Source organism: Poecilia reticulata, linkage group LG23 (genome assembly GCF_000633615.1).
Source record: "Poecilia reticulata strain Guanapo linkage group LG23, Guppy_female_1.0+MT, whole genome shotgun sequence".
In the NCBI taxonomy this organism is placed as follows: domain Eukaryota; kingdom Metazoa; phylum Chordata; class Actinopteri; order Cyprinodontiformes; family Poeciliidae; genus Poecilia; species Poecilia reticulata.
The window spans coordinates 81083-92273 of record NC_024353.1 but is presented as its reverse complement, the minus strand read 5'-3'; the positions used below and the strand labels follow the sequence as shown (position 1 = coordinate 92273).

Here is an 11191-nt window from a genome sequence, read left to right as displayed (position 1 = left end):
ATGTTAGTTCTGGAAGATTTCTCATCCTGGTTACGTGAACCGACCAAAGTTCCCTTTCTCAGAGTAATTCAAGTGATACTGTCCTCCACCTTCCTGCATATGTTAATTTATGACCTCCTGTCTTTAATGATAAGACCCCAGGGGTCTGAGCCGAGGCTCTCCTGCAGATCTATTTCAATACTTACCCAGCAATAGTATTTGTTTCAAATCACTAACAGAAACCTGTTCAAACTTAAGAAATTGGTTCTAAAAGGTTTAAACTGTGTTAAACACTCAAAATAATAATTTTTCTCAACAAAACCAAATCCAATGTGAAGGTAACTGTTCTGTTAGTGTTCATATGAAGTGCTTTGCAAACTCAAACTTTATGCTGTGTGTCATTTAGGAACTTAGTTGTCCTCGAATGAAGCTACATTGGCTCTTCATCTTCTTCTATTGCTAACTAGCTAGCATCTGATAGCACCAACACTTCTGTACCCACCATTCATCAATTTGTCCAAAGAACATGCATGTTAGCTTGAAAACAAACTGTAACGATGTCAATCCTGAGAATTTGATCAGAATTTGATCCATAAATATTTAGTGAGCAAGCTAACTATTTAGCTCTAAATTAAATACTTAGCTCAGAGATAGCTAAATGTTCAGCTATCAGGTAGCTAAGTATTTAGTTAGCTATGAGCTAAATAATAATAAATAAATGATAATTACCAAAATAATTAACTTGCTAACTGACAAATTAACCCCCATTTTTCCCACTGAAAAGCCCTAAATATGGCTGCTACGTTTTGACTGTGTGACTTTATGAACTCCTTCCCATTTATATGTTTATAAATGAAGCAATCTGTTAGTAAAAGGTTGAACCTGCTGTGGGAATGTTTTAGTTTCCCGTCTGGTTTTTAAGGAATTTCAGTTTAATATCAATCACTCTGTCAACGCGGCCCCAGCTTAGCTGAGGTCAGGAAATAAGAGAAAGGAAGTGCATTGTTTAAGACAGGAAGTGGAGATGGATGCAGCAGAGCAAGGCAGCCGGCTCTTAAAAAGGAGCAGTTGATGTGATGAAAGTGGTCAGGGTGGAGACCCGTCCTGTACGCTGCCTTTAAGTAGCCTCTATCTGTCTACACATCCACATCCCAGCCTAATTTACATCCAGCCGCTGTCAGTGAGCCGGCATGTGGTCATTAAAATATTAAACTGAAGCTTTTCCAACTTCCTGTAGCAGCCAGCTGCGCTGCAGTAAAGTATTGTTGGGATCCCGTCACTTCCTATGGTCCACATTTCTCCCTGCGTTTGTTTTTTTGACCAGCTAAGTGTAATTGGTGCACAGCTTTAAATGTGGGAGGCTAAAATATTAATTGTCCTTTTTGATGCCAGTCACGGCTAAGTGGGCAGCCATGTTGTTATCAGAAGGAGAACAGAACAGGCAGACGGGTATCTTGTTCGAACAGAACCGCTTCTCGTGTCTTTAATGTCAACAGCGAACTGAAGCTGGATCACAGCTTCTCCTCGTTTGTTTGAAGTCATTTAGTTTCTTCATTGTTGTTTTTTAATTTATTTATTTGGTCTTTTTAAAATTACTCATTGAAGACCCAACATTATGCAGTATTACAGGTTCAGAGATGCATTTTTCTTAACGCAATATGTTTTAAGATTAATTTTTACCTGCATTAGGAAGATGATACTATATCGTAGTAATTTCACTGGTATATGATAAACGCTGCTTTCATCATTTATTGCATTTTTTTCATGTTTTCATAGCGGAAAAATGTAGATCAAGACACAGATCTGTAAAATGGGAATATGTTCTGCATCAGACAGTCCAGAACCCAGATTCTGATCAATTACAACCAAGAATGTTGATTTTAATCTTACCAAAGCTTCTGTTTAGCCTAATTTGTCCTATTAGTCAAGCTTTATGCATAAAGTTTAAGGATCCGGTAAACAGCTTTTTACTCCAGTTTCCTCCACAAGCAGAACCCCGTGCTTTCAGTCTTAACTGGATTATGTTGCAACATATGTGTAAAAACAGAAGTTTCAGTTTGGTTGGATGACGACCTTTTGGAAAGGTTTTGAGTTTTGTAAGATTTTTAGCAGAAAATTCAAATTCAAAAAAACTTTCTAAATATTTAGAACGGATGTTGCAGGTCTGCCAGAGTGAGGAAATTGTGTGAGTGTTGGTACAATCTGTCCTGCTGCAGAAACACTTTTATGTTCAGCTGCCTGAATGTTTAGCTTCTTAAATGTCGTCCTTTCACAGCGTTTCTCCTTTTAAACTGGACCCAGTGACTGTCAGTCTTTGGGTAATGGTGCTGTCTTTTTCTCAGTCAGATTCACCGTTTTATTTAATTAACAATGTTTTTAAAACAGTAAACCCATGGCAATAACTTTACTTTTTTCCTGCTTTTTTATTTTTCAAATGGATAAATTAAATCTGCACTTGAATGTTTGCCAGTTATTGTAATGTATATACATTTTATTAATCAGTTTTGTTTAATTTGGTAATCACAAACCTTGTAGTTGAATTTTAAATTAAAAGTACCAACAAATTTAAAGTTTTGATTTCTTCACTGTGCGTAAATTAAATGTCTGGTCTAACTGCCTTAGCTTGCATATTCCGTGGGCCGGCTCGGCTCGGCTTTGCTCAGGAAACATGGCTGAGAAGTATAACAGTTTTGTGGAAGATAAAAATTAAAAATAAGTAAGCAAACATGACAAAATATCCTCAAATATTCCCTGAATTTAAAACTATGCGATGTTAATTTTTACGAGGAACTTGAAACGAACACAGCATTTAACGTGCCACCATGTTTATTCCTCCACTTTTCCCTTTTGTTTATAGACTGGCGTAAATGTAAGTATAGCCGAATTGACAACAGAGTGGCTAAATTTAAAATGAGCAAGCTTAGGTTTTGTCAACGGTCGTTTTACGTTAGTAAAAGTAAAATTTTTAATTTGAAGCATTAGCTTCCTTTCGCAATATTTTTAAAGTGACCGCGCTTGACACGAAGCGTTTTTCACTCCAACTTTCTGCCTGTTTTAACGGTCCGACAGAACTACGAAAAACATATGTGAATGAGAGAAACTTTACTGTAAATTCGGCTGTAATGAAATAAAGCTTATATAAAGGCAAAAAAGTAAAAAAATCAAATAAAATAAAGAAGAAGAAGCAATTTAACTCCGTGACGTGATGATGCAGTTGGTTTGTTTGCCATTTTGGCGTGACTTTTACACTTTAAATAGGTTTTGGTTGATGATTTTCTTAAAGAAATTAAAGCAAAACCTTGCAGTGGTTCTCTGGTTTGTTGAACTGTGAGTTTTTCTGTGCTGAAGGATGAAGGCCAAAGTCCAGGACTGTCCGATGTTTAACGTGGCATCTTTCGACCTTTTTATCTTCATTTAGCAACACAGATCTGGAGGTTCGTTTGGGTCCAGTTCGGTGGAAAAAGGTGACCGCGACGGACGTTTTCAGGTGAGTCTAATTCTATTTTTCCATCAGCTGGAAAAACATTGCAAATACACAAAACTTTACCAAGTATGTTTGGTCTAGTTTCTAGTTCAAATATCTATACACTTGAAATTATAGGAAACTAACTTAAAAGTCAACTTTCACAAGATATTGATGAAAAACTACTAGCTTTACTGACAGATTATTTCACTTGTAACATGGGAAAAATGTCTTGTTTCAGGTAAAAAATAAAAAAATAAAAAAAGTATGCCAGTGAAACTAGTACTTTTTAAAATTGATAAGGAATTATTGACTTAAAAAGCTCCAGTATCTTACTGAAAAGTTGCATATTAGTTAGTTTTGTTAGTATTTCAAGTTTTGTTGTCATAAGTGCACTAAGGTATTTGCACTAGACCCCACATCAACACTGTTGTGAGTTCAGGGAGCTCAGAAATCTGCAGCAGACATAAAATAAAACGGCTGAATTCGCCAAACAATTACAGGAAATTTCCTCAAACGTTCAGGTTAGAAAATCTGAAAGCTATCTTTTTTTTTTTTTTTTTGGAGATGGAGAACTGAGTTGGATAATAATTTTAAAAAGTAAGTATTTTTGCCTTTAATAAGTAACAGACTCTTCACCATCAGTGAAAAGAAGAAAATAAAGACTTTGAAAACAACAGACAGGTGCAAAAACCAGCGTGTTTGTTTGTCACTAGCTGCGTTTTATCAGTCATGAAATTGGAAATTGGAATTACGAAAATGAAAATGCTTTATAAGATCGATTGGCAGAATGTTTTTGAATGACTTAATGTGTGAAGAAACTTACTCATGTGATTTTAATTGCAGTTCTTATTTAATGCCCAGCTATTGCAAGTTGTATTTTTTTGACATTTGTGGAATATCTACAGATATCATGATGAGTTTATCAGGTTTGAAATATCTAAAGGTTTAATATATTTGAGAATCATCAGTTGAAAAACTGAGAACGTATTAAAATCTATATATTTCTAACTAGATGAGCCAAAAGCTCACTTTTCAAAGTAATATAATCAGGTTTGGAGACGGTTGTTCTAAAACGTTGAGGTCTGTTTTCTCACCAGAGTCCCAGCATTAAAATGGACGTATCTAGTTCATTTTAAAAAATATTTCCATAAGTTTGACATCATCAGAAAGATCACAATCCACTAGAATAAGTGAAAACACCAAGAGGAGATCAGTCCAGTTAGTTATTTCTCTAAAATCAGTTGTGATGTTCAAAATGTTTCCTCTATGTTTAAACGGAGCTTAAAAAGCTCCAGCTGGGGTTGGACTCCTTCGCTCTAACTGCAGGGCGTCTTGTCTCTTCTTTCATCCAGGTTCTCTTATTGTTCCTTATCTTTGATGGATTTCCATGTTTGTAAAACACAGACTGGCCTTCAGTTTCCACGGTTACATGGCAGAAAGGACAGAGATTTAATTGAATAAAGTCATATTTTCACAAGTCTACACCTTCTCAGTGTCTTTCAGACTTGGTGCGAAGAAGATAAGTGTTTAAAAACAATTAAACATACTGAATTTAACCTGAGAGTCAAGAGAAAACTCATCTTAAAGCTGCAGGCTTTCCGTTTCTTTATAGAAAGACTGATTATGTTGCAAGGTTTGATCAAAATCTCCCACATGCACATGACTGAAGGATTTTTTATTAAAAATGACCAAACAAAAGCACGCAGGTGCAGCGAGTCACTGATCACTGCAGCAGCTTTTCCATGAGCGAGCTGAGAGAGATTCACACGAACAACCTGAATTATCAGAAACACAAGAGGGACGGATGATGTAAAGGCTTCAGATGACGGACAATGCAGCTGCATGTGACGGTGATTAAAAACTAAACATCAGATTATTTGCAGCAGGATTACTGAAGTGATTCAGAGATCACAATGCTGCTGTAATCCCAGTAAAGATGATTCATCTAATATGAGAAGTTTAACATTTACTGTAAAAATGACAAAGGTTTGAAAGATGTAGTTTAAAAACCCTCAACACTCTGAAGAATTATGCTAAACCGCCTCCCTCTAGCGGCCAAAAGGCAGAACTGCAACATAGACTGCGATAGAAAAGTGCCAAAAATTTAGAGATTAATCTCAGATATAAAAAAAAAACATGAAAATTTCTAAGTTTAAAAAGTTGAAAATGTTCAACTTTTTAAATTTTTGAATTTCCAAGTTCATTCAAAAAAATCTCAGAAATTTTTCTAGCAAATTTTTACCTGTCAAGCTCAGACATTTTCAAGTTTTTTCTAGAAAGTTTCTGAGATTTTTTCCTGCTTTTCCAACAACTGGAAACAATGTTCTACCAAAACATCTCAGAAATTCTTAGATTGATCTTACAAATATTCTAGAAACATTTCCAAGTTTGTAAAGTTGACAATTTTAGATTTTTGACTCTGAGAAACTTGGAAGTTGATCCTAGATAATCTGAGATTAATCTCAAAATTTCTGAGTTTAATTCTGAGATGAATTAAGTTTGTTTTCTGCGTTTCTAACCAACTGGAAACCAGTTTCTAACAAGCATCCAGATGAACTTTGATGCCGTCAGTTGTCACAGATTTCTGCAATCAGGTTTGGACTTTGGTTCCTCTCAAACGTTGCTGGGATCATTTTTATTTAAACGCCACAAAGACAAAGGTGTGAAAGTGTCTTAAAGGTGAAAAAAGTTGCATTGATCAAAGGTTTCTGGCCTGTCATCATCCGGTTATCTCTGCGCTCCGAGTTCAACTGGGGTCATTTTAAAAGTTCAAGAAGATCAAACAGAATCCAAATATCACATTAAAATAATCAAATAAAACTTTTACAGCTGGAAAAATGTTGCATCAGTTAATTTTTATTGCCTCTTGGTAACTTCCAAGTGTTCAGTACGAACCTGATTATTAAAGGACATGCAGTGAAATCACTGTTGGAGCGAAAACTGGTCGTTTTATTGCCGCTTGTATCTCAGGGTAATAAACATGTTGGACTTTTGAGTCGGATACATAAAGGCGGCGGCGCTGCACCGTGTGTCTCTCCACAGCTGATCGGCGGCCATGTCTCTGAGCTCTCCTCCTCCGATTCTCTCCGTCCGGCCCTCGCGGGCGCTGGTGGACGAGGCGTTCGAGGTCCTGGTGGAGAATCTGGCGCCGGTGTCGCCGTTCACGCTGCGCTCGCTGCACCACTCTGAGGACGGGGACGACTGGGAGGCGTACGGACACTACTTCAGCGACCACAGCGGCAGAGTGTCGGGTCGGTTCTGGTCTCCGTCGAATCAGCCTGAGGAGACGAATATGTCCTGCAGCACCTGTTGGCTCTTTGCTAAACAGAAAATATTATGCAGGGTTTTGTAAAATCGACTGTTTTTTAGCTTTGCTTCATGCTACGCCTGGATGGACCTAGCTCCGCCTTCGGGGCGCTGCTCCCCCTCCAAGCTGCAGTTTCCAGTTTTTAAAGAGACAGAGGCCCAATTTCAAGACATTAAGTTACAAAGTCAAATTTCCTTTAAGTCATATTTGATGCATTTTTATAATAACTGAAGTTATTCTATTGTGCTATAAAATGGGTGAAAAACGCAGACCCTAATAAAAATGAATGCAAATATTTTTAATTTTACTGGAAATAAACGTGAATGCATGTGAAGTAAAAGGACTAAAATATTTACCACCTTGTAAAATCTCCTGGAAAAGCATAAGTTGCTGCTTGGGGTAAATGTAAATGTCTCAGTAAATAAAAATATCAATAAGGTAATTTATTGTTTTGCAAAAATCAAAGTAGAACCTCATAATATGAAGATTTATTCCATCCTGAATAATATATTATTTAAAGCTCAACATTGTTTCTCAGACCTTCAACCAATAAAAAAAGGATTTTTAATATAAAAAAGCTTTAAATCACTCAAACTAATAATTTTATGCTATACATATTAAAGTACATCTAAATATTTTAGGAATTATTTAAGCTCTAAGCTGATTTCATCCCATTAAAAGAAAAGATGTCTGAGACGCCCATGCAGTCTGGATTTCAGATTTATTCAGTTTTCCGTCTGAGTTTAGTTTCGGAGGATCTGAGTTTTGGAGGAACGTACTCTGGGATGGAGCCCATGGGTTTGATTTGGAGCATGCGTCCGGTTCCAGGCAGCCGCACCGGACTCAGGTAAGACATTTTCAACTCCAACGTTACCGGAAGTTTAAATTAAGCTGAGTTTTATCAAAACCAATCAAGTTCTGCTGGAGTAACTGAAAGATAATTGGTTTTTGGTCTTCTGACGTCACGTTTGCAGAAAGAAAGGACTTCTTGTACGATATTGGAGGCAACCTGTCATTTGTTTTCAGCGTCTCGATTGAAATTTTGTCATGGTTCAATCAGATAAACATTAAAAATGACCTATTATGCTTCCTTTAACAGGTCTGTGGTCTACAGGACATGCTCGGACATTATTTGGAAACATAAATGTAACTTTGTAATTAACCAGCAGCTGATTCTGCTCCGCTCCTCCCTGGTCAGGCTGAGGAAGAAGGACGTCACCACCCCCATGCTGATCACCGTCTCCCTGTACAATGGACATGAGGACTTCAGGGGCAACAGCCCTCTGGTTTCCATGGTAACGGAGAGGTGGTACATGGGCCCCGGCATCCAGCGGATCGAAATCTCTGACGAAGAATTACGGGGGGGTCTCTTCGTACCCCCAGGTAAAACCGCAGTGCAGGACAATTTTATTTATTTCAGTCATTTTAACCTTTTCATAAAAAAACAAAACTATTATATTTCACTTTATAATGACTAACATATTTTAACAATTTCTTCTCACTAAATATTACCCAATTTTTTTTTGCCAAGCTGCTGCAAACTATAACCAGACCTTTATAATGTAGCATCATTAGCTCATAAACGTTAATAACTTTGACACATGGCACATATTATTTATGTGTTTAGGACCCAAAGCTGAAATCTTTGGTTCTCCACATATCCAAGAATATTCTACTCCATTAAAATGCTCCAACTTAACTCCCGATAGTAACGTCACAAATCAACAGGCCGTTACCTAGCAACCAAAGTTGAGTTCCGCCTGTTACCTAGCAACCGAAGTTGAGTTCCGCCTGTTACCTAGCAACCCAAGCTGAGCTCCAGATCGTTTTTGTTAAATTCAGTTCAGAAATACTTTATTGATCCCAAAGGGAAATAAAATGTTGTTGTAATTCATATTAAGTCAGCTGATGATCTACAGCATCAAATGCTTTTCTTTAGCATTATTATCCCAGCTAGCATTGAATGTTTGGAGCACGTCCGCTAAACGTTGTCTTGAACGTCCGCCGAACGTCCGGTGATTACGTTTGATCGACGTCCAAATGAAACTTCCCGGGATGAGAAAAATCGGACTTATATCCGTTATTTGAATTGCGAGGATACTGTTTGGACGGGCGTGGAGCCCCCTACTGGCTAAATAAGGTATTGAAGCTAGTAACCCAATTTTTAAACGACGAACAGACGACTTTCAGACAACATTCAGACTCTCTAAAATGACAAAAAAAAAGAGATTTTGTCATAAATATTAACCACCATAAAGGTTTTAAATATATTGAAATTCGGCGAACGTCAAGTCCGAACATTTGTTTGATTATTTATTTTTTATTAAGACGTAGAAGAGATGTTTGCAGTAGAATAACAGCAAGAGTAACAAAATTAAAAATTTATTTTGTAGGGAGAAATAAAGCTCTTTGTCATGCCTCCGTTTTTTTTAAAAGTTTTTTTAAAGTAGCATTTATAAAAACGTCCGGAAGACGTTCAAGAACGTTCAAACAACATTCGGAAGTATGCACTTTGAATAAGAAGTGAAAAGTAAAAAATAATAACAGCCATTAAAGTTTTAAAGATATAAAAACTAAATCAAGTGAAATGACAGCAAAAAAAGAAAATGAATTGGGAACGAATGTTCAGAGTGAATGTGCAGAGTGAATGTTCAGAGTGAATGTGCAGAGTGAATGTGCAGAGTGAATGTGCAGAGTGAATGTTCAGAGTGAATGTTCAGAGTGAATGTTCAGACGTTCAGAAACGTTTGCTGAACGTCGGGTCCGAATGTTTGACGTTCCGACTACGTTCACGGACGTCGTGCGAACATTTTCTTGCTAGCTGGGATTATTATTGATAAATTCTGAAAATCCCTCCATAAGCCTTTGTTTTGTAGCCTTTACTGGATTTATGGCTCTTCAGTTTGAACCCTGGCTGCTCCTGCAGGTCCCGGTCCGTTCCCTGGGATTCTGGACCTGTGGGGCGGCGGAGGAGGGCTGCTGGAGTACCGCTCCGCCCTGCTGGCCTCGCGCGGATACGTCTGTCTGGCTCTGGAGTATTTCAAAACGGGGCAGATGAAGTCAACAGATATGAGTTTTGAATACTTTGAGGTTTGTCTAACTTCTATTTTATAGAATCAGTAAATCACTGAAGGTGGACGTTTCATGACTTTAAATCTTTCCTTTTTTACATTTAAGTTCTTCCTTTGTGTTGATGCTTTGGTCTTTGCAGCGTCTCACTCATCCCGTTCAGCTAGTTTTGCAGCTTGGTGCCATACAAAAATAACACCAAATCTCCTCAGGACTTTTTTTGGGGGGAAATATTCTCATTACCAATTACTACAAACACTTTATACAACAAATTCTGGAACATTTTTTCTTCTTTGTTTGATTATCTGACTCATTGCTGTGTGAAAAGTACCAAGAATTGTGACGTTTTGCACTTTATTTTGCCCTAAGACTCTAAAACTCTCATCAAATTCAGTCATTCACCAAAAAACAAAGAAACCTTTAATTTTCCTTTTCATATCCAAAGAACCTGATTATGAAAACATCCAACCAGCAGCCTGTGTGTGTGTGCAGAAGGCCTACCGTGTCCTGAAGGACCATCCTCAGGTCATCCCAGACAGAGTCGGGATCATCAGTCTCTGCCTCGGCACCATCGTGACCCTCAGCTTGGTGGCAGAAAGCTCAGACATCACGGCAAGTCGTCTTCTGACGAAGCTTGATGAGAATCAAACCGTCCCGGAAAGTTTGAGACTTTTCCTGCAGATTCTTGGTTTTAATATGTGATAAATCTCCTGCCAATGGTTTGGAGAATCCGACCCGTTTCAGGGTATTTTGGGTCAGTAAACCAGCGGTGATGAACGTCGGGTCGTCCAAGCAGAGACGTTTAAACTGAAGTTATTTTGCAGAGATTCATTTAGTCAGAATAACTGAACTGATTGTTGTTTTGAGACCATCTTCAAATGATATAATGGAATAACAATGCAACAACCCAGTCAAAGATCAATCAATATGTAACACCAACTGGAAAACATTTAAAATATCCACAAATTAATGAACAAAACAGAAACAACAAATATAACGAATTATGAACAAAATTATAACTAAAACTAAAACCAGACTGAAGATTTTATCATCCAGTTTTTGGTAGAAAGAGGAAAATAATAAATCATGCAAATGGAAATTATTGAGCTCTTTCTAATTTAGAGTTTGATTTATTGATTATTGATTATTGCATTTTTGGTCAAAAAAGCCAAATTACGTCGATCATGATTGATTTTTAAAGCAGCTTTAAGGGTAAAACATCCCAGGGTGTAAATACTTTCTGTTCTGTGTATCAGTTTGACAGCCTGGTTCTTGAACAGCCTGGTTCTTTGACAGCCTGGTTCTTGAACAGCCTGGTTCTTGAACAGCCTGGTTCTTTGACAGCCTGGTTCTTTGACAGCCTGGTTCTT

General features: G+C 37.5%; 1 protein-coding gene across 2 annotated transcripts in view; it reads left to right on the top strand.

Annotated features, from left to right (window-relative positions):
- Positions 1-11191, top strand: part of LOC103459081 (acyl-coenzyme A thioesterase 1-like) — a 25079-nt gene that overhangs the window by 10349 nt on the left and 3539 nt on the right. The window contains exons 1-7 of one of the 2 annotated variants that reach the window (XM_008400313.2): positions 3289-3306; positions 3398-3466; positions 6488-6696; positions 7500-7599; positions 7951-8135; positions 9679-9842; positions 10314-10433. In XM_008400313.2, coding sequence (XP_008398535.1) covers positions 6501-6696; positions 7500-7599; positions 7951-8135; positions 9679-9842; positions 10314-10433 — 765 coding nt within the window. In that variant the 5' untranslated portion in view covers positions 3289-3306; positions 3398-3466; positions 6488-6500. Of the gene's footprint in view, positions 1-3288; positions 3307-3397; positions 3467-6487; positions 6697-7499; positions 7600-7950; positions 8136-9678; positions 9843-10313; positions 10434-11191 lie in introns of those variants that run through there. The other variant, XM_008400312.2, reaches the window with a different exon arrangement.